The following is a 22,215-nucleotide window of genomic DNA, read 5'->3' as shown; positions in this document are numbered from 1 at the left end:
CAACTTTACAATTTATGCAGCCTCATTTAGCTGCTTGTTAGCAATCAGCCTTAAAACGTAAAAGCTTAAAAAATCTTGAGTGGGGTAATTATTCATGTATTTTTTTAAAAGAAACATCAAAATCTCAGCTCGTGTTAATAACAGACCATTTTTAATGCTTTTTAAAATAAAAAAATCAATTTTATGGTCACTTAGCAAATATAATTACAATATTTAGCCTCCTTTTTGCTCTGTTTTGGTCTCCACCAACCACAACTATCACTTGAAAGTCACCTACACCAAAAAAATTAAAGCTGCTGGCACAAAAACAAAACAATGAGCTGTAAAGCCTCTGTGGAGCTGAGAGTAACTCCCGGGTCAACCGGTTATTCTCCGTGGGCTTATCAGCATGAGTCACACTTTTTACATAACAATTATTGATTCATTCAGCTTAAGTGTTTCCAAATATGCTAAACAAATGCTTCTTTAATTCCCCCTATTAATAAATACAGTATATGTTGTTGGGTGAGCTAAAAATAAAGCTGAGAGCAAATCATCATTTCCTTTTTTCCCTGAGCTGTCATATCAATGTCATTGGCAATTACTGCTGAAGGAAGGACGGAGACGAGAGAGCATGAGATGAACCCAGAGGCGAGCAGACAGTGACAGAAACAAACAATCAAGCGAACTCAGCGGGAAAGAAGCAAACAAACTCTTCTTCACTCCTTTCAACAGTCTGGTTTCTGGAAGCCCCTCAGGATATGACAGCGCCTATAGCATCCTGGCTTCCTGTAACGCTGTCAGTACAATCTGCTCTCGTTATGGATGTGATGAGACGCGCAAGGTGTCATTTACATATACGATTTTTCTAAAGGCAGCAACTTGTACTCATTAAAATGATTATATTTGGAGTTTTGTGAAAGAAAATCTCCCTATTTCATCTAGTTGAGTGTTAAAATCATAAAGTTAGTTTGAAAAAGAGACTTTTCCACTTACTTATAATGACAGTGTCCTCATCAGTGCTCACTCCAAGCATTCAGCGACTCATCTCTGTTTTCACATCCCTTCCTCCTCCTACTCTCGCCTCTTTCCTTCCAGTCCTCCACACCCAAGGGGGAAACTCCAGCATAGTTTAGTGTGAAAGCCCACTGTTGTGTGCCTCACCTCCAGCCATGTGCACTAACTTCCTGGTGTCATGCTTGAGCTGATAAAGCTCAAGGGTCGATGTATTTACACGGATCAGGTTTCAGGTGAGTTTGTGAGGCGACGCGCTGATCGCTTCTCGACAAATTAAAACTGTTCAGCGTCGCTTTTGTTCAGAAGAATAAAGTTTCTATCGAGGTCTTTGTTTCTCCTTCAAACAGGCGTGTGATTACCTCAGCGTGACACCGCCGAGCTAAATTTGGCGCAGACACAGACCTCGCTTTCTGATTAAAGTAATCAGGCAGTTTAGAAGAAACGTGGAAGTGAACACTTAAAGAACATTGTCATCAGTCTAAGTGCTGTTTTTGTTGCAGACCTCACACCTAAGATGCAATTTCACACCATCGAACAATGAAAGTAATGAGAAACTTGTGAATCAAGACTTTGGAAATACCTTTTACTGATAAATCAATTATTAACACCAAAACTGGTGAGCATGTTGTGCAAGATACCTGTGAACTCGACATGCAAAGGTCTGGCGGCATGGCAACGGTTACTTCTGTATTTTTTGCCAGACGGCAGATGATGAGCGGTGTCCGGTGGCAGAAACCGATTTTAAATATTGAAAATGTGCCAGTTTGAAAACGGCAGCCACCTCTGAGCTTGCTCTTCCTGCAGACAGGTTGAGGAGAGTGAAAGTTGAGAACTGCGATCTCCTCAACTCGTGGTGTTTCTTCCTCCAGCAGCTCCGGGCTCTGCCCTGTGGCCGTCTCCTGCAGAGCTTTCTTGAAGTTGAACTGATTGATCGACCTTCACTTCACTCTGTGCTCCTCTTCCTCGCTTCAAGAGCACTTGTACATTTTTCTCTGGAATATTTAGCCTTCGTAGTTTTACACTTCTTTGAGATCGAGTCTCAGCAGAAGTAGAAATCACGCCTCATTATTTAAGGTAATTGTTTCTTGCTCCTACTTAACCCTCAGCATTAACTTCAAGTGTTAATGACTGTAACGACATGTCTTCTATTTCCTTTATAGCTGCAGTGCAAAGGTGCAAGCCATTCAAATTATTGATTTACATGTAGAGTAAAATCCTCCATCTCCTGTTCCATTATCCCGGCCGACCGCAGCTTCCCCCACGCATGTTTGTCGTTTCCATTTCCTGAGCTCAGTAACCCACGGTCGTGTTGACACAGACGAGAATGCGTGACGCGTGTTTGAAGATCATTACGCTGCGTTTAAATGTCAAGACTTCACCTGCTATTAACCCAGTTCCACTTCGGTGTTTACCTGACAGCACAAAGAGAGCTACAAATATACATCTTCACCCCTCTCGGCTGCCCTCGACGCGTCGGTGTGATCTCTGTAACGTCACTTTCTCTGTAGATCACACAGAAAATCACAAAGCGGTGAAAGAAGCAGAAGTTTACAAATGTTTATTTTACAAAAGAGGAGCTAGAAATGATGTAAACAGCTTTTTAAAGATCAATCTAAATTGCGGCTTCTTTTTTTTTAATACTGTGGGGATGGTGCAGTCTTTGAAGAGGCAGCAGAACAGAGTGTTTATAGCACAGATAAAAATCGTCTGAGTTCAGAGAAAAATTAATGTCAAAGATCAACTCGACACACAGAAATCCGAGTGCAGAGGATGAGACGCCTCTGAGGCAGCTCGCTGAGGGAGGACGGGGGAGTCAGAGGGTGTCGTTGGGGGGGTTAAGAAAGAAAAGAAAGAAAAGAAAGAGTGGTTCTGTCTACAGTTTGGGCATCCTGGCAGCGTTGAGGCGCATGGACACACAGGAGGAGCCGGCAGCGTAACGCATCTCCCTCAGCATGCCGCTCCACTGCTTCTTATCATCCTCGTACCTAACGAGAAACCAAGAGGAGAGTCAGATAGATCCCAGAACAAACACAACGGCAGCCCAGTGAGAACGCGTGAATCTCGATCGCCGTAATTTGAGAGGACTTACTGCCAGACGTCGGTGACCTCCGTGGGAGCCACCTCCTTGCTCTCCGTCTGTACCATGGTGAAGCCGCCCACGGCGTACAGGGAGCCGCCGTTGCTCAACAGGTTGACGGAGCTCCTCTCCTGAGGAAACTCTGTGAAGGGCTCCCACCTGAGGAGATAAAACATTAGGAGAAGGTCAAACGTAAGATGGAGAACTCATTATACGACTTTTGTACCTTGGGTAACTGAGATCTATGGAGGCCCAAAGAGGTCAATATTAAACATAGAAATACAACATTACTAAATAAATACAGGTCATTTGAAATAATAGATTACTTTTTTGAATTGCATAATGTTGCGTTTCATAACACTACCCACCCCGGAGCAAGCGCAACAGCTGCAATCAACATTAGCCAGTTAGCTTCTGTTAGCTAGAGCAAGTTATTCCTAATCAGAGCCTGCTGCTGTAAATAAACAATGTACAGTATACTTAAACTAACTATTTATAATAAGCTTAATACGGCTACACATGATACCTACCTATCCAGCTAACTAGCTAGCTAAGTGGATTACTAGCCTACTCATCGTGAAGCTAAGTGCTAAAGGCAGCAGCTAGCTGGTTGATTCAACAGCAGTTTTCTTACTAAAATGTTTTTTCAAAGAAAGACACATCGTTTATCTGTCAAGATAAAAAGAGAGCTAGCCAACAGGACCTTGCTAGCTAGCTAACTGACAGCTAGCTAAAAAACACTTGCTAGCAGAGTAAGCTAGTAAGATTTTATCGTGATGAGTTGTTTTTAGTTTAATTATATATTTTACACAATTTATTCATGTTTATTTCAAAATGTCCTATTTTTATAACGTAATATTGAACACTTTGGCGCTCCATCATATGTGGTATCTGAGATTAATGATGATTAAATAACACGTTGAAACAGAATCGTACTTGTTTGATGCAAAGTCATAAGCTTCACATGAAGCGGTGAGGCCTTCCTCGTTGACTCCACCGACCACCACAATCTTGCCGCTGTGCACAACGGCTCCGAACATGGACCTCGGTGTCTTCATGGCCGCCAGCTCCCTCCACTCTGACTGCTTGTGGTTGTACGCAAACATCTTGTTGAGGGCTTTGCTGTGGAGGGAAAATTGAAAAAATACATGAAAAATACAACAAATAGCAGGTGAAGAAGCTTATCACACAATAACATGGGAATACAATGAAACATAATATTTATTGTCTCAGAGCAATCATTGGCACAATAAATAAACAAACTCTTTGTCTTCATGACTTAAAGGACAACACAATTTCATACTGTTTTACTTTGTTTATATGTGGCGGATCCTGCCACCTTTCTAGCTTGAAGTGTTTTTTCTTCCTTAACATGTGGTTTTCTTCTTAATATATAAATATTTTGATTCAGTTCTTCAGCTCAGTGGATCCTCGCTTTGTCTCGCAGCTTTAATTAATTTCCCCGCTAGTTGTTAATTGCGTTGTGTGTCCTTTTTTAAAAAACTCCGATGAAGGCTTTCACACTTTCTTTTTTCAGACTGAGATTCAGCGGCAGGAGAAGCACCTGTTTCCTCGTGATTAGCACAGACAGCTGAAAAAACACTTGCGTGGTTGATAAGCTTATTATTAGATACAGAATTAAATCTTAATAAGAGATGTGCAGCTCTGCTTTTCCTCCATTATTGTAACATATCAGACGGTGCAGGACTGTCGCAGCGTAACTGCTGCCTGTGACGTACCGTGCAGCCCTGCAGTCTGCCGGGATGATAGACCACGAACAGCTGCAGCCCACAGTGTAAGGTCACACACACACACACACACACACACTCATTTACTCACTTGTCATCTGTCTTTCCTCCAATGCTGTAGACCAGTCCTTTGTGGGAGACGACAGCGTGGCCGTGGATCTTCAGAGGAAGCTTTTTGGTCTCGCTCCACCTCATCTTGCTGAGGAAAAAACATAGAAAAGTTTCAATTATAAGAATTAATAACGGTTATTTTGTTCCCCCCTGAATTTACTGCCGCTTATTTTGCTCCATGTGTGATTTCCCATGTGGTGGAGCCAAATCAGACAAGCAAAAATAAGTTGCATCCAAGAAAAAAACTACCAGAGGCAATTAAGAAGGTGAGATCACACCAAAACATGATTAATTAGTCTAAAACGCCGCATATTTCCTTTTTTAATTTCTAAAGGAAGTCACCTTCGTTTGCACAAAAGGTGAGAGACAGGTGAGAAATCTAAGGAAAGGGAGTGGTGGGGTGATGAAAAGCAAACACTAACTCGACATCGTAGCACATGACGGTGTCCAGCGACTCGTTGGTCTGGAGGTCTTTTCCGGCCACGGCGAACAGCAGGTTCTCGCACTCCCCGATGTTGAAGAGGCATCTCGGAGAAGGCATGGGCGGCATGGCAACCCAGTCAGACGAGAGCGGATCCAGCTGTGAGGGAAAGAAATATGAGCGTACATTAAAACTCTTAGCATCCATTAGCGGTGTGTTTTTATCTCCTCGTGAAGAATGGTACTGTATCGTATCCACTTATTGATTGTGCTGTAAAGTAGAGGTATTTAAAGCCGGTATGACTTCCTTCAGAGTCTGTGTCGGTTAAACCTGATGGGCGACGTGGGAAACATAAACCCATCGATTGATCGCAGAAGGATTCAGAAAAACCTGCAATCTTTCTTGAGGTTGTAAACCGAAAAAATTACTTTGAATTTCTGCTCCATCTTTCCCTTTCTGCTTTATCTGTGGTTTGAGTTTGAGTAAGGAACTGAAATGTAGTACACAAAGAGCTAGCTAACACGAGCTGTGTAGCTATAGATATTTAAGATACTACAAAGACTGTCTTTTTAAAAATAGCTGGACTTGTTGGGAAATATGCTTTGTTGTTTTCTTGCTGAGAGTTAGATGAGAAGATTGATACCAGAGTCATGCATGTCCGATAAACATGAAAGCCAGCGAACAGGCGGTTAGCTTAGATTAGCATAAAGACTGGAGCAGGAGGAAACAGCTAGCGTGTCTCTGTAAAATCCTCCTTCCAGCACAACTAAAGATCATTTAACGTATATACACTTATATCTCGTTTAATCGTGTTCATAGCTCTGTTTAATACATAAAAAGTGTAAAAACGACACAGCCATGCTAGCTGTTTCCTCATTAGCCTACTGGTCTTTGTGCTTAGCTAAGCTAGCCGTCTCCTAGCTCTGGCTTTTTAGTTAATGGTTCAATTTAGGTTGCTACCTGTCCCGTACTGAAAAATAAAATGATTGATTACTAAATCAATAAAAGTGATTTGTCCTGTATTTTAGACTTCATTTTCAAATGCTTGGAGTGAGAGAAATAGAGAAATAATAAAGGCTATACCTAATCAATAGGACAGTTGTGGACATTAATCTGCTGACAGCTAGGCTAACCCATCTTTTATAGGACGTTTTGAGGCCGAAGGTTAAAATGAGATTTATGTTTCAAATACTCCTTTCGACTCTTTCATTACTCCACATTCATATTGTGAGTAACTGAGGGCTTGAAATGCAAAAAACAAAAAGTGAATACAACTTTCCCTAAATGTCAAAGAATTTCTTTGAATAGTTCATTTTCATGCAGCGTTTTTAAAAAAAAAAACTATCAAATGAGAGAAAAACCAGGTTACCGAGAAGACGTAACACTGCAGGGGCACATCTTTGTTTTCCTCATCCACAAACAATCCTCCGATGATGTACAGCTGGTTCCTCTGTGACACCAGGCTGACGTGGTTACGCGGCACCTGCTCCGACATGGCTGCCAGGAAGCACTCGTTCTCACTGACGTCATACGCCACCGCCGCCGTATCATTGATCATCAGGATGAACTCGCGTGCGTACATGCCGTGTCTGCGGCTGTCATTCAGAAAGCCGGGGAACGGGCTCTCCTCCTCCTCGCCTGCTGCTGCAGCCCCCTCCTTCCCCTCCTCCTTCTTGGGTTTCTCTGGAAGTTTCCCCTTGTAGGCATCCTGGACGACCTGGATCGTCTTCTGGAGTTCCGGGTCGGCCTTGATGAGCTCGTCGGTCTCCACTTTGTCTTTGAAGTACTTCTCCGGCAGCAGGCGGAAGCGGATGCAGTTGAAAGCATCCTTCAGGACCTTGACGCGCTCCTTGTCGTGGCGGACCCAGGCCATGACCGCCTCGAACACCAGCTCCTCCTTCTCCACGTTCAGCGCGTCTCCACCGATGATGGCGAACAGTTCGTGGGGCGCGAGCTTGAGGAACTCCTCGTCTTTGTAGAGGAACTCGAAGCGGTCGGCGATGTAGTTGCGTGCTGCCACGGCGAGCCTGGGACAGTTGAGCACCAGGCCCATCCTGAAAATGGCCATGCAGTTGCTCAAGGACAGCTTCTTCTGAAGGTAGTTGACGCAGACGGTAAAGACCGAAGGGATCTGGAATTTGTTTGCCACAGCAATTATATCCTGTACGTTGTCATCGGTGAGGTCAATCTCGGCTGAGTAGAGGTACTGGACGATCATGTCCAGGATGGAAGGGTTGACATCTTCCAGAACCACCTCCTTGGTGTTCGCCACCTCCTTCCCGTCCTCTGTGAAGAAGATCTCCCTGAAGTAAGGGCTGCAGGCGGCCATGATCAGCCGATGGCAGGGGAAGCTGCGGTCGCCCACCTTCAGGGTGCAGTCCACGAACTTGTTCTCATTCAGCAGCTCCTTCAGCCCGTCCTGGAGCAGGGTGCTCTGGAACAGGCGCAGCTCCTCCTTGATGGCGTTGGGGTCCATGGCGTGTCAGGAGGGGGAAACGATGGGTGAACAAGGGGGTCTGTGGAGAGAGGAAGGAGACGGTGGCCACAGGTCCTTTTGGCAGTCGGTCCTGGCTAGAAAAGGCAGGGCAGTGAAAAGGTTCCCAGTGTGAAGACCCTGCAATTTAATCCCACCCCACTCTAAATATAGCTGCATCTGGCCCCCTGCCTGCTGCAGCTCCCGTGGAATCTGACTGGGCCGAATCACAGCGCAGCACAGCGCCGGCCTCGGCTCGAGCAGCTGCTGTCACAGACTGAAAGAAGCAACTGGCTTGTGGGGCTGGTGATCTGCCACCGTGATTCAGCTCCCAAAGTGTCATGTGGCCGACGAACAGCGGAGACAATGCTGTCAAAGCCCTCGAATAGCTCAACTCAGGTCGGACGTCTGACCGGGAGGATATTTAGAGCGGACGCTGTCACACATTAAAAATATAAGATTCATCCCGTCCTGTCACCTTAACTTCACTGATTTAGCAGTACGCTCAGTACTCAAGTACTTTACTTACCTGGGTGTTTCTTCTGCTACATACCTTATACAATTCATGTGGGTGACTCTCACTTGTACCAAAGTAATACTCAAACACAATATATTTATCGTAACGACTTTGTACGACAAAGATTCAGATACAGTGACTAAGCAACCAAGACAGTTAGCATCTATATTTATCATCATAGGTAATATAATTAGAGTCACACGGGGCTGCAAGTGTAACTGTCGTATATGACGAAGAAAAAGCAGCAAATACTCAGATTTCACAGTCTGGAACCTGAAAATATTGAGTATTATTGGGTCTGTTGATGATGTTTCAGCGCTAGATCCGATTAAAGTACCTACTGAGAAAATCCACAAATCTTCTCATTATTTAAGTCCAGTTACCTCGTTTTTTTGCTTTTATTTATATACTATTATTTGTAAGTATTTCTCATTTAACCCTAACCCATGTTGATTGTGTTTCGGCTCTAAATTCTACTAAACTACACTCAAAAAAGACGGTAAGATACTTTAATTAAGTGTAAATGTTTCAACTAATTCTATTAAGTAGGTTTAAGTTAAATATAAAAGATGAAAAATTACAATAAATGAAATTATTACAATACATTTATGTATAATACTTGAATAATTAACACTTTAACACACATTATGTTCATAGTTCAAGTTCCCCTTAACTATATAATATATAATAATAATTTGAGGTTTATGTATAATTCTGCTTTAATTTACTAATAATTAATAAGCTTGTTATAAAATGAGACTTAATGACTTAAAGTCACTGTTTTAAGCATAAGTTTACTGAGAAAATCCACAAATGTTAGTTTTTAAAGTTCCTTTTTTGCTTTAATTTCTATATCATATTAACTCTAATTGCCTTTTAGCTCATCTCTGTTTTTCCCCTCAGCTTAATGTATCAATTCAATATCTCATCAGTGTCTCAGTATTTAAGTGAGTTTGAAGGACACAAAAACATAGTAGCTAAAAATGGCCCAGACAGGTTTTTGGGATCAGCAGCTGTTTGCAGAAACAGGTGAGAGCCACACATGCAATCTGCTCCGTCAACCAATCAGCATGCTTCTCCTTTTTCCCTGTGGGGTGTATTATTGTCCAGCTGCTCGGTTGTGTTGCTCTGCTGTTCAACTTCTTTAAAACAAACAGATAAATAGTAAGAAAATAATCCCTCGCTGTGTTTCCTAGAAGATAAATGGTGTCAGTTTGCTCACAGCCTCAATTAAAGAAAGGAGGCCGTTGCCGATGTGTCGGGATCAATGAGAGCTTACGTTGTTGAGTCTTATTTCTGCGGCCTGATAAAGTGAAAGGAGCGTGTGGAGTTTGGTAACATTTCTCCCGTGGGCAGCACTAAAGATAGATCGGACTACGCCACTTGTCGAGGAGTGTCTGACATGTAATTCAAGCAGAAGGGGGGGAGAGAAGACTCTGCCGCTTCCCCTCAAGCCACAGTAGGTGAAGAAAAGCAAAGTCCTGAAACATGTTCTGCAAATATGGGTTCAGATTTGTGGAGTATTGAGGGGGCGTGGGGTTGAATCATATGTTAGGGTTGCGCTGGTTGAGATATCTTGATTGTATCTGACTGTGGTAGCAACCTGTCACACAAGCTAGCCACGCCTTGAAGCATACCCAGCTTCATCGTCTATTTCACTCTACATGGGACCTTTATTTACAAAATGGACATCACACTTTAATGAAGAGGACTTGAAACTAGAGATTGAGACCATAAACACATTATGAAAATGTTTATTGAGCTTATAAATGAAGTGAGAAGTAGGGTCATTTTCTCATAAGCTTACATGCAATCACATCTTTTTGAAACCAGAATGTAAGTGAAGGTAGCGAGCGACCAACTAATGTGAAATGATCCCTGTCAGCAGTGACTCCAGCCACTGTGTTTAAATGAGAATTAATAAAGTTTTAATGGATGACATAATGGAATTTGTTTTTATTGTTACGTTTCAGTGTTTTGTTACAGTTTGGCTAACATGCTAGCTCGTGCAGAACGTGACAATCCATGTTTAATCTGCGTCACAAAATTGACATATTGGTTCCAGTTGTTTGATAAATGGGGGAATAATCTACTTTTTCTATTTCTGATTGAAAACTTTCAGAATAAAAGTAGCAAATCCCATGTTTTCTATTCATAATTGTCTCTTTAAAGTGATGCTAAACATACGTTTGCACACTAAAACAAGCAACAAAAATACTTTTGGCTTGTAGATTTTTCTTCTCCTGCCTTAGACTCAATAAAAATAACTTTTGGCTCGTCTCATTTTTCTGCCCCCCTCGCACAAATAATTTACATACACTCCCTCACCATGGATCCCGAAGCCTCTGCACATACTGTGTTAGTTTAGATCAGATTTATTAAAAGTGTTTGACATCAAACGTCGACCACGTTATAAACAGTACAGCATGTATTCAAACAGTCAGCACAGCTGGGTAACACAGTGAAGTCCTGCTCATACAGTGTGTTGTTGTGTACAGTGACATCAGCTTGTGTTACCCAGTAGAGGGCAGTGTGTGTTTATGTGTGTCTGTCCATCAGTGTCATGTTGGGGGGGGTTACTGCTTGGACGAATGGAGACAGTTAGTGGTGAGAGAGAGACACAATGTAAAAACACAAAACATCACATTTTCATTCAGAAAAATTAAACAAAAACAAAAAAAACACATTCAAATGCATAAAATTATTCCATGAAGTTACAGAGCATCAGTCATTTTTATATCAAAACAACAAACTATATAATATTTTATCGATATAAGTGATGAGAGGCTTCATTTCTTGCTGTGTGTTATTGGCTCCTGTGATTACGCACTAATACACCCAACAGTAGAGAAACGAGTAGCTACGCTGTGTCTTTGTGGCGTATTGATTGATTGTGGCGCTTAACGCTCCTGGCATTGACAAGGCACCGGAGTTATTATTGGTCATGTCGAGTGAACAGTCCATTTTTTCACAATCTCTGCAGTGCTCGCAGGCTGAGTATGAAGGGAAGAAAAGCGATCATGTCTCGTAGGTGTTGAATCATCAGAGGACTGGACACACAGAGAGAGAGCGGCCATGTGTATTCCTGAGTAAATGGAGTTAGATGCTGATATGAAACAACAACAATAATGGAGGTATCTATTAACGCTAGAGCTCTCTTTCACTGTGATAAGAGGATGATTTTACAATAAGTGCTACAGGAGGTGGGGGGGCGCAGAGACAGGACCTGGAATGTAAAGGTGATAAAGAGCATCAGTGCACATGTGTATATGCCTGAGAGACTTTACTGTGAGAAATGGCTGGTATTAGCTGCCCCTCCTTGAAGTATCTACAGCAGATGTATGGCAGATGCCTTCACTCAGCCCCCTGGAAAATAAAAGCACACGAAGAACGTTAATACTCTGAAACATTTGGGAGCAATAAAAGTTGTAACTGCCTCATTTCTTTAGAGGAAATAGAAAGAAATATCAGAAAGCGACAGATTTGACAGATGAGGTGTGAATGACATGCGGATGAATCACGAGTGTACCTGTTGATCTGCTGATCACACACGTCCTCTTGCACTCCTCCTCTGTGTCGAAGCGGTTCTTGTTGCCGTTGCAGCCTCCGTACCAGAACTGGGCGCAGGCGTTGGCCTGCTTGTCGTAGTACCAGCGGATGCTGTAGTCCCGACACGAGCCCTGGTCCAGAACCAAGCTGCAGCGGGGGTCCAGAGGTACGGTCTCTGCAGGAAAAGATGTCACATGATGGAAAAAATAAGGTCAGATCACAAAAAAACACTTCGCTATCTTTCTCCCTTTGATGACCCGGCCCCCAAATCCCACCTCAAAGTCTTCAGCTCTGTTCTGAGGCAACATCTGGTTCTTCACAGGAAGTAGCAGATTGTATAAAACCATCCACACTGCATCAAAAATAATTGCTGTCCCTGTTCCTCACCTGCACGACCTCATTACTGAGCCTGCCAATCACAAAGCACTTAACATAACCCCAGAGCCAGACCGTCACTGTTCCACCCTCCAAAACTGGAGTCAGTGCAGATACAGCCACTGGTTTTCTACAGAGGCCACGTTCAAATAAGCTTCTTTGGTCCTTAAAAACTTTATTATGATCGGAAATGATTGTTATTATATAAGTATGTCGTCAGCAATCAACTGTCTTCCTAACTGCCCTGACGCAAGCTAGCTAACATTGGCAACATTAACGCTTGCTCTTGTTAGCAACATTAACTTAAGCTAACTAGGGTTAGCAGCATTAACCTTTGCTAGTGATAGCAACATTAACTTAATTTAACTAGGGTTAGCAACATTAACGTTAGCAAGTGTTGGCAACATTAACCTTTGCTGGTGTTAGCAATGTCAAGTTAAGCTAGCTAGGGTTAGACTCAACAGCTGGTTCACACAAATGAAACCGTAGCTGGGCTACTGACATAACAACTGTATGGAAAATGAGTCTTAATTGTGCATAAATATAATTAAAAGGTGCAATATGTAAAAGTTAGCCACCTGTCGAATGCATTCTCAATACAAACAGGGGGCAGCGTATCCCTAGAGTAACCGCTTACTGCTGCTAACTGTAGCTGCCGTCTGTGGGTTAGCTCAATTAGCCATGCAGGTAGCTAGCGTTAGCTGGGAAAGTGTTGGTGTTTACACCGCTAGCACAGGAGCTTTGGACCGGAACAGGCCGAGGCTAGATGGTTGGCATGCTAACTTAAGCAGATATCTCTGCAATACAAAACAGACGTCATGATGACTGCACTGTTACTTCTTCACATTCTGTTAATAATAGTTTTTTAATGTTACAACTACGATTCTAACATATTACAACTTGATGATTCAACTCTATAAATCAAGCTTCCTTTGAAAATAGCCACAACAGTTCATTCTCACAAGTTTGTGGACGCCCTCATAAACACAATAATAAAACCCAAACACAGATACTTTATTTTAATGGAACCTGGAGGTGTGATTCATCTCATTTCTGTAGCCTGAGGAGCGTCTGTGTCATTTACAGGAAACGACTTCACTTGTTGTTCATTTTCCTCTGTTGATAGTGTTTCTCTGTAATTACTATCACTGCGTTTGTTGTGGATGACTGCACTGTTTTGTGAATGGAGATACGGCGGCGTCTTGTCCCTGCATGCAGCCGCTATTAAACATAATTGAGAACAAAACTCGAATATTAAAAGTCTAAGAGCAGACTAGACCGTGTGTACCTTTGGGAAGAGTTGGCCTTGGTGCAGGCACATGCTGTACAGATACACCTGAGGTTGATACGGTTAAATTTGTAGAAGAAGATGATGATGAAGACGAGGAGGAGCCCTCTCTGGATGGAGGGACGGGTTTGACGTCTGAGGTGTGGCGGGTAAACGTGTCCCCGCGCTCGTTCGACCAGCTTGTTGAGTCAGTGATCACCTGATGTCCTCCTCCTCCCTGATGGGGACAAAACCAGCCAATCACATTAAACACTGTAACATTATATAATTATCCTGTGTGTGAATTTGCACTTGTGTGGTCCATACATGTGCTGTGCTGGATCCCTTGCTGCCATGCAGGGTGGTCTCTACCCGGCCTCCGCCGCCGTGGGTGCTGGCATCAGTGTTGGTGCCGGCCTCTTTCACAGTCACAGGACGGTACCCAAAGCCACCGGTGGCATAGTTCCCATTGTTGCCATTCCTGTGGCCGTTGTTGCCGTTGTTTCCATAGCCGTTGTAGCCGTTTGTCACTCTGTTGTATATCAGGGCTCCGTTCTCGTCCTCGCAGAACTGGCTGACCAACTTGGACTCCAGAGCTGAGACAGAAAGACAGAGAGAGGAGAAGTCAGAGCCAGGGAGACGGGATGTGTCGTCCGAACACTCATTGTGCGTGTTTAGCCATGCTAGCTTTAGGGATGTCAGTCGGTCCACAATTTTCTTCTGGACTGACGTATCTGAACAACTACGGGCTGTGTGGGCCGTGAAATGTTGTGCAGACACTCAACGTGCCCAGAAGATGAATAGTAATAAATTGAAAAATAAATTGTGCAGCACCAAAACACAACCAAACTTAAGTGTCTCTAACCTGGCAGAGTGTTGAAGTCGTCGATGAGGAACATGTGCTCAGAGTCCGGGTCAGACGCGATCAGATTCAGCTCCCTCATGAACTCGGCCTGCGTTGGGTCGGACGTGTTGACGATCCCCAGAGCGAACATCTCGATATTGGCAGCATGTGCTTCTCGTACGGCTAAATCCAGCTTCACCGGCTCTCTCTTGTCCGTCTGTCCGTCGGTGATCACGATGGCCACCTTGCTGACTCCCAGGCGGGAGCTGTAGAAGGCCTCCTGCGTGGCTTTACGGATGGCCGTGCCTGTGTAGGTGCCCTCCCCCATGTACGGGATGTTCCTGATGGCCTGCTTGATGTCCTGTTTGGTGACGTAGCGGGCCAGGTTGAACACCAGCTTCACCTCCAGGCTGTACAGCACCAGGCCGATCCTGGTAGCGTTGCGGCCCACCGTGACTCGGTCCACCAGGGCGTTCACAAAGTCCTTGATGATCTCAAAGTTCTCGGGGCCCACGCTCTCCGAGCTGTCAATGACAAACACCAGCTCCATCGGCCTCTCCTTACACTTGATCCCACATCCTGGAAACACATCGCATCAGTGTATGAGATCATGGCTGAAATGTCAGTTTGATGAGTATCACTCTGTGGAAGCCGAGCTAATGATTTACAGATAAGACGAGACTCAGGAACTTCATCGTCTCTTATAACATCGAGTCAATACTGAGAAGTGGAATGAATATTGCAAAGATCACAAGATACTTTACCACAGATCTCTTTGATCATTCGGATGATGTCCTCTCTCTGAAATAAATACAGCGACAGAGGGTGAGCGTTTAAATAACCATGAGCAGAAACTCAGTGCCGGAACAAGATCAGATCATGTGAAAAATGTCAACTGGATAGATGATTGAAGGAGAACTCCTCTCTCCCACAGGAAAACGCCGCTCCTTAAACGCCTCGTCAGTAGTCCTGCCTTTAATTCTGTGACTTTATGACATCACACTACATCACACATTTACATAATTTATGCATGGCAGCTAGTTTGGCACGTGAGAATTGATTTAGCACAGCTGCTCTGTTGTTGTTAGCGGTGCTGGCTCAGGCGTGTGTGAGCTGACCAATCAGAGCAGACTGGATGTTTGGGTATTTTCCCCAGAGGTTTACTGGAGCAGAAGTATGAAGCCGCCCAAAGAGTACTTGAATATAACGTATAAGGAAAAGAGAGAAGACTCACAGTGAGGCCTGCTTCTCCTTTAACACCAGGTCGACCCTAAGAACACACACAAACACACACACACAGAATAAAATGTTAAATGATTCTGATTATGCTGCTTTTCTACACAATTTAAAGTCCATTACCTGACAAATATCTGCTGACTTAGTGCCAAGAAAGGTTCAAACCCTGTTTCATGTGTTCAGCACACGATGAATGGACATTCAGATAAAAGCATCATTAGTGTCACTCACCGGTGTCCCAGTGTTTCCAGGGTCTCCCAGATCTCCTTTGATTCCCTTCAGCCCTCTCTCCCCCGACGATCCACGGTCACCCTGTCACACATAGTGTGGAACAACATCAGTGATGAGAACGCAATACGCACTCACACACACGTCCAAAAGTCCCTGACAAACTCACCTTCGCTCCAGGAAAGCCTTCCCCAGGTATTCCCCTCGGCCCGGTCACACCCTGGGGCCCCTGTTCACCCTGAATGAAACACATTAATAAACTATTTAGCATGTTAAAGACCTCTGAGACAGAGTTTACAGATACATGAAGGACAATAAATCACAGCCTACCTTTGGTCCTTGAACTCCTACTCCTGGAGGCCCTGTTGGACCTGCAGGGCCAGGCCGCCCTGTGTTACCCTGCAGGACAGAGGACACACAACAGTAGGAACATACATTTATATATTTGTCAACTAACTGGATCTTAAGAATCCATTTGGATGTAGGATCATATTTTAGGGCAGACAGGACTAAAAATGCTCCAGACTTCAACCATTAGGTAGAAACTAAACCTTGAAGTCATGATCCACGCTACATATTAGGGGTTTAACGTCAACTTCCGTGTCGCACATGTATAAGGGCTGAAATCTGCCAACATTATCTGCTTCTTCGGGACGTCAATTAAATGACGCCGACTGCCGCGTGACAGCGACGGCGCTCGGGCCGGTGGAAACGCTGATCTGGAGCCTGCGGGGAATTTGGATGTGATATCTGAGGACATGTGGGTGCTGGGTGTTGCTTCGGCTAGGCCTGTTAGGCCAAGTGCTTCTCATCAGACACATATGTCTGCAGAGATTCACACTCTGCACCGATGTGTCAGAGCGCTGTGGGGGGAATCATGATAAATACCCCGAACAAATGAACTGGCAGCCTTTGGATATACGGCCCACAAGATGAAGCACTCTTTTTTTTTTTTTTCAGTCTGACTACACTGAAGACTCAATCACCACCATCTGGTTGTACGTCAAATAAAATTACACAAGGACTTCCTGCATAAGTAAACACATTGCAGTGTTGTCCTTGACTTGTGTTTGCAGAAACAGACCAGAGTTAGAAGTCATTTGAGTCCGAAGCCATGCGAAATCTGAAAAAAGGTGAAAGTTAGGAAGTACCAGAGGTCCTTGGAGGCCTTCGCCCGGAGGTCCTGGTAATCCAGGCAGCCCTCGGAAACCAATATCCCCCTGCAAAACACCAGGAAGATACATGAACGCTTGCAACACAGCAATTTTACAATCCATCAAATAAATGAAGTAAAAAGCTTGTTTCCTGTAATTAGTTTCCTCAAACAAACGAGCGCTGGGGAGATACTTTCACTTATCTACAATGCAGAATCAAACGTGGCTCTGAAATTGATTTTACAGTATCTGACGATTGCTTTGGCTTTTTCATAACAGCGCATAATGTTCTGCTTCTGGCCTCGTAACACACACACAAGGAAACCGTCTGCATTGTACTGCTGTAATGTGTCGCCTGACAAAGTGGTATTACAAGACATGATGGCCGAGGCTAGCTGGTTAGCATGCTAACTTCGGTAGATATCTCTGCAACACAACACAGAGACGTCTTGGAAACAATGTCTAAACTCTCATTACTTCACATTTTTGTCAACATCAACAGATCCAAGGTCTCACCTTTGGTCCAGGGATGCCCAATCCCTCAAGGCCGGGTTCTCCTGGAAGTCCAGGCAGACCAGGCGGGCCCTAAACACCACAGGACATGAAGGAAGAGTTACACTCTTACACTCTTAGAGAGGGTAAAATTATTAAAGGAATAGTTAAACATTTATCTGGAAAACTAAACAAGATTTTATTTGTGTTAGTTGATTAGCTTTTAGATGTCATATCCAGTCTTTGTGCTAAGCTAAGCTAGCCATCTGCTGACTGTAGATTCATATTTAGCACACAAACATGATCTTGTCATCCAACTCTCACCAAAAAAGCCTCTCCCTAGCTAAATGTGATTTCTTTCATCCGTATTTGCCCCTGATTCCCTCCACTGTCTCTCCCTTGCTATGGTCTTTATTAAAAAAACACACATATAAGGGTCAACTACTGTAACTTTCGGTAATAAATGTCTCATTGATGGATGTATGGCTGGACCTGACGGGTAGAACACAGAAGACGAAAGACAGATGACTGTATGTCACGTGTAGACGGACGTATGAAGCCACAGATTTACGAGCGGACAGGTGTTTCAATCAGTTCCTCACCGTGGGGCCGGGATAGCCGTCTCCTTTGGGACCGAATGGACCTGAGGGGCCTGAATCTCCGCGGTCGCCCTACAACCGACAAATAGGCACAAGTCAGTAATTCATTCATGCAAAAGGATACAACGTGATTTACAGAGGGGGACGTTCAAAGGAGGCTGGAGAGGAATGTGGATGTAAATGGACACGTGCTCTGCATGCTTCTGTATTGCAAGTATTGTGCAATACATTAAGTCAGGAGTCGACTATAAAACATGCTGCTGTTGCATTTTATAAACTGGGGTTTTGGAGCCGGAGCAGCACAACAGGATGTATGCAGATTTGTTGCTGGATGCTGGGAAATAATCTGCGACTCATTATAGTCATTAGACGTTCAGCTGTGATAACATGTCAAAAAACAGACTTTCAAGTGTGTGTTGACGGGCAGATGCCACTAAATCCTACACACTGGACCTTTAAATACAATGTTGTTTCTGAGAATGGAGGTTCATACTGTTACCTTTGGACCAGGAAGTCCGTAGCCGGTCTCCCCGATTGGACCAGGAGGACCACTTGGGCCGATATCACCCTAGAACACATGAACATACATGTTCATACATTACCTCTGACAAACTGTTACAGACCTGGGATTTGTATTTACGACAGTGGTGTTGTACTCAGGAACTGCAGGGGGCGCCAGATCACACAAAATGTTAAGTTCTACATAATGTTGCTTTAAATTCACTGTCTATCAAGTGGAGACATTTTTAACAGCATTATAACAATCAAAACAGGAAACAGTTGTCTAACGTTACTACAGTAGTGGTACGGAGGAGTTACCTTGGGCCCTGCGACGAACCGGCCTGGTGGACCAGGAAGACCCAGCCTGCCTTGTGACCCTGGTTCTCCCTGATGAAGATAAATACAAGAAATTATCTTTCTAAACTTCTTCGCCATGGACGGGGTCTCATGGTTTAATCGCTCCTCACCTTTGGTCCTGACGGTCCGGCAATACCAGGTGGACCAGTCAAGCCCCTGATTCCTCTTTGGCCTTGGTCACCCTTAGAGATCACATCAGGAATACAGTTACTAATCTGATAGCTGTGACTTGACATATTATATAAAGGTCAGCACTTGCTAAAGTTTAGCAGGACATGCAACCTTACCTTTTCACCCTGGGTGCCGATTCCAGCTGCCCCCTCCAGCCCCCTGAGACCTACAGCTCCTGGCTCACCCTAAAGAAGACAAGGTTTATTTATCGGCTTGATATCGGGCCAGACAGACACATGTAGATACAGCAGGTGGTCAGTAAATTTACCTTCTGCCCAGGGGCTCCGTCCTCCCCTGGCAGGCCCGGTAAACCAGACATTCCTGTTGATCCTGGCTCACCCTGATGACACATATACGGATCCGTGTTAGTTTACGGATTAGAAAATGTAAGCACAGTAAAAATATAGTTGGTCGACTCACCTTAGCTCCAGTGTCTCCAGCCCCTCTTTCTCCTGGGGCGCCAACTTCGCCCGGCAAACCTTGATCCCCCTGTGTGAAACAACATGACAACATCGTCTTAAGTTTGGTAACTTGTTCTCATTCTTATCATACTCTGCAGGTGCGTAGCTATGATTTCTGAGATCCAGACACAATGTTCACATGGGTCTTGATGGTGTTGGCTTAATATTGAAACTTAACAGCACTGAGCGTGTATGTACCAACCTTAGATCCAGGCAGGCCCTCTCCTGGGGGCCCCCTGCTCCCTATTGGCCCCCTTGGTCCTTCCACGCCCTGCAAGGATCAACAGATGCAGTCACAAAAACAGAAGCCATCTATTTAAAATTAAAGGTGCAATATGTAAGAATTTTAGTTGAAAACATAGAAGTTATGACGTCTATGCATTGTGCTGCAAAAATATATACCGAAGTTAGCATGCTAACCAGCTAGCCCCAACCCAACCTGGTCTAAAGCTCCTGTGCTAGTGATGTTAACACCCACACTCGCAGTCTCCCAGTCCAGACTGCTAGCTCCACGGCTAACTGAGCTAACTAGCTAACAGCAGCTACAGTTAGCAACAGTTAGCGATATGCTGCCTCCTATTTGTTTTGAATTCAACAGGTGATCAGTTCTTATTAAAAATTGGATAGCTAAGGGACAGCACCAGAGATATGATCTTTCTTCAAAAGCAGGTGCCTACATTACCCACAATGCTCAACTGTGGACAGTTTGGCCACTTATTTTGGGTTATGTTATGCTAGTAGGGGTTAATGTAGCCTGGAGTTATTAGCCTCTAGCAAGAGGTCCAAACCTCCAGATCTTTTATTATGTCAAACCTGTAGCCTTTGGCACTAGCTGACTCCAGCGACATCACTTGAGGCAATATATCAGACTTCACAGAGTTCAGCATCGTAGCCGATCTGTTCTTCTTGTATCAGCGAGGTGAAATGTAATCAGAATTCAGAGTTTTGCTTCCACACGCCACCTTGTGCTTTACACAAAATCAGCTGTGCCTCTGCAGCGTGAGAGGCACACACACCTGTTTCCCTCCCCCCCACACGTCGCTGAGCACTGAGCAGTGGAAAGCAGTATTTTGACAGTAATTAACTTGTGTTTTGATATCAGGGAATTGATCTTTGGCTCAGCTGTCAGCAGGAAACAGTTTCCTCTGAGTCTCCAGCTGCTGTTCCAAAACACGAACCGTTATGCAACTTCTGCATCATGTCGGTTTAATTATGACGGATAATCAGTCGGACTGGACTCATCGAGGTGCTACATCAACTGAATTTATTCTTTTTACTTCTTCATACCTTTACTTCTATGATAAGGTTAAGAAATATGGTACTCAAGCCCGGCCCCCCCCCCCCCCCACAGCTGGTGCCTCTACCCAGTTCATCCATTCAACAGCAGCATTTATCTATTAGCAGCACTTCGACCAGACAAAGAGTTTTGGAGAAATCAGTATTTTGACCTGATGATGGCGTCAGATGTGCGGTTATATTAAAGAACAGCATGCAACACTGTAATTCAATGGCAGTTTTAAACACAGTGCGATCATTTCAACTTGCCTTCTCGCCCTGTATACCCGCTCCTACGGGGCCGACCGGCCCTGGAAAACCTGGAGGGCCAAAATCCCCCTACAGGTACAGATAAGAATGGAGGTTAATGATGACAACAGAATGCAAATGTTGATAAAACGACAGTGGATTTATGATTTATTGCATGTGGAAAGCACCCAACTGTTGAGGACTCTTTGCCAAGATCCTGTGCATTTCAATGTGGCTCAGTCACGGATACATACCGGTGGTTATATTGCAGGGGTACACTGCAGTAAATCTTTATGTACATATGACTTGATAACATTTGCTTTCATTATTTAGCGGCTCATATATGTGTGACGCGAATGCACAGAAAAGGCCCGCAGGCGCCGATTTGTCATTACTACAGGAAAACATTGCAATTATCTGTGATGAACTTCACCACGAGGCAGCGGTAAAGCTGTCAGCGCTCTCTGCGGCAGGAACTCCCATGTTAAAACCTTTACGTTTCTGAACAGCCGTGTTTTCTGGGTGAAACATTAATTCCTGGATGTAAACGTCAAATTTCCAGCGACATAAGATGAATTATGCAACTTTAAAAACACATTTTAAATCAACTCCGAGCCTCCTAGTCATGTCCTATCAACGTCTGTGAGCTATGAGATTGCCAGATGGCTGCGAAAATGTGCAAACACATCCTGAAAGGTTGAGAGAATACCTTTATGTAATTGTATGACTGTGCCGGTGCAGAGCGAGCTTTTTCCCACATTCATCAGCCCAAAACTGTGAAGCTGCACTCCCTCCTACACCATCCAGGCTTTAACCTTGATTCATCACCTGTAGACTGCGACCTCCTATATAACACCACGCTGAATGCATTCAGCGGTCGCTCTGCCAACTCTTGGCCTTCTTAGCAACGGGACTCGGGCTTTATCTGCGCGCCTGTGTGAAGGCATTTCAGCCGGGCGTCTTATTTACAACCTCTGCGCTCTCTAACTTTTACCTTGTCTCCTTTGATTCCGGCGCCCGGCTGTCCTCTGGGCCCCCGCGGCCCCTCCAAACCTCGCTCGCCCTGCGAGGACAGACAGAGAAGTTAGTGCATCTTTTGCTTCTTGAAACATAA

The 22,215-nt window shown here is 44.3% G+C and overlaps 2 protein-coding genes across 3 annotated transcripts in view; both read right to left on the bottom strand.

Annotated features, from left to right (window-relative positions):
• Nucleotides 1–2,539: 2,539 nt before the first annotated feature.
• On the bottom strand, nucleotides 2,540–7,959 carry LOC311253274 (kelch-like protein 41b). Its single transcript, XM_084347119.1, has 6 exons — nucleotides 6,723–7,959; nucleotides 5,355–5,512; nucleotides 4,913–5,020; nucleotides 4,010–4,195; nucleotides 3,086–3,232; nucleotides 2,540–2,981 (listed from the first exon to the last, which is right to left on the bottom strand). Exons 1-6 carry the CDS (start codon nucleotides 7,827–7,829, stop codon nucleotides 2,870–2,872), a joined length of 1,818 nt encoding a protein of 605 aa, XP_084203245.1. The 5' UTR covers nucleotides 7,830–7,959; the 3' UTR covers nucleotides 2,540–2,869.
• Nucleotides 7,960–10,702: 2,743 nt separating this feature from the next.
• LOC311253273 (uncharacterized protein) overlaps nucleotides 10,703–22,215 on the bottom strand; it is a 32,842-nt gene continuing 21,329 nt past the window's right edge. For both annotated transcript variants that reach the window (XM_084347117.1, XM_084347118.1), the window contains 22 exons: nucleotides 22,096–22,164; nucleotides 21,123–21,191; nucleotides 19,780–19,848; nucleotides 19,537–19,605; nucleotides 19,385–19,456; nucleotides 19,233–19,301; nucleotides 19,056–19,127; nucleotides 18,907–18,975; nucleotides 18,587–18,655; nucleotides 18,091–18,159; nucleotides 17,513–17,581; nucleotides 16,994–17,062; nucleotides 16,173–16,241; nucleotides 16,012–16,080; nucleotides 15,846–15,926; nucleotides 15,613–15,648; nucleotides 15,143–15,179; nucleotides 14,400–14,957; nucleotides 13,862–14,130; nucleotides 13,556–13,772; nucleotides 11,873–12,067; nucleotides 10,703–11,709 (listed from right to left, as the gene is read on the bottom strand). In XM_084347117.1, coding sequence (XP_084203243.1) covers nucleotides 11,702–11,709; nucleotides 11,873–12,067; nucleotides 13,556–13,772; nucleotides 13,862–14,130; nucleotides 14,400–14,957; nucleotides 15,143–15,179; nucleotides 15,613–15,648; nucleotides 15,846–15,926; nucleotides 16,012–16,080; nucleotides 16,173–16,241; nucleotides 16,994–17,062; nucleotides 17,513–17,581; nucleotides 18,091–18,159; nucleotides 18,587–18,655; nucleotides 18,907–18,975; nucleotides 19,056–19,127; nucleotides 19,233–19,301; nucleotides 19,385–19,456; nucleotides 19,537–19,605; nucleotides 19,780–19,848; nucleotides 21,123–21,191; nucleotides 22,096–22,164 — 2,373 coding nt within the window. In that variant the 3' untranslated portion in view covers nucleotides 10,703–11,701. The remainder of the gene's footprint in view (nucleotides 11,710–11,872; nucleotides 12,068–13,555; nucleotides 13,773–13,861; nucleotides 14,131–14,399; nucleotides 14,958–15,142; nucleotides 15,180–15,612; nucleotides 15,649–15,845; nucleotides 15,927–16,011; nucleotides 16,081–16,172; nucleotides 16,242–16,993; nucleotides 17,063–17,512; nucleotides 17,582–18,090; nucleotides 18,160–18,586; nucleotides 18,656–18,906; nucleotides 18,976–19,055; nucleotides 19,128–19,232; nucleotides 19,302–19,384; nucleotides 19,457–19,536; nucleotides 19,606–19,779; nucleotides 19,849–21,122; nucleotides 21,192–22,095; nucleotides 22,165–22,215) is intronic.

Source organism: Pagrus pagrus (assembly GCF_965226575.1).
Source record: "Pagrus pagrus genome assembly, chromosome: 24".
Taxonomy (NCBI): Eukaryota; Metazoa; Chordata; class Actinopteri; order Spariformes; family Sparidae; genus Pagrus; species Pagrus pagrus.
The sequence above is the reverse complement of the archived record's forward strand: the minus strand, read 5'-3'. Positions and strand labels throughout refer to the sequence as shown.

Excerpts from the sequence above, each read along its gene's own strand:
- LOC311253274 (XM_084347119.1), bottom strand. The coding sequence starts at position 7,829 with ATGGACCCCAACGCCATCAAGGAGGAGCTGCGCCTGTTCCAGAGCACC. Across the intron at positions 5,513-6,722 it reads TGCAGTGTTACGTCTTCTCG|CTGGATCCGCTCTCGTCTGA; the intron begins GTAACCTGGTTT and ends TTTCCCTCACAG. Across the intron at positions 5,021-5,354 it reads GTCATGTGCTACGATGTCGA|CAAGATGAGGTGGAGCGAGA; the intron begins GTTAGTGTTTGC and ends TTTTTTCCTCAG.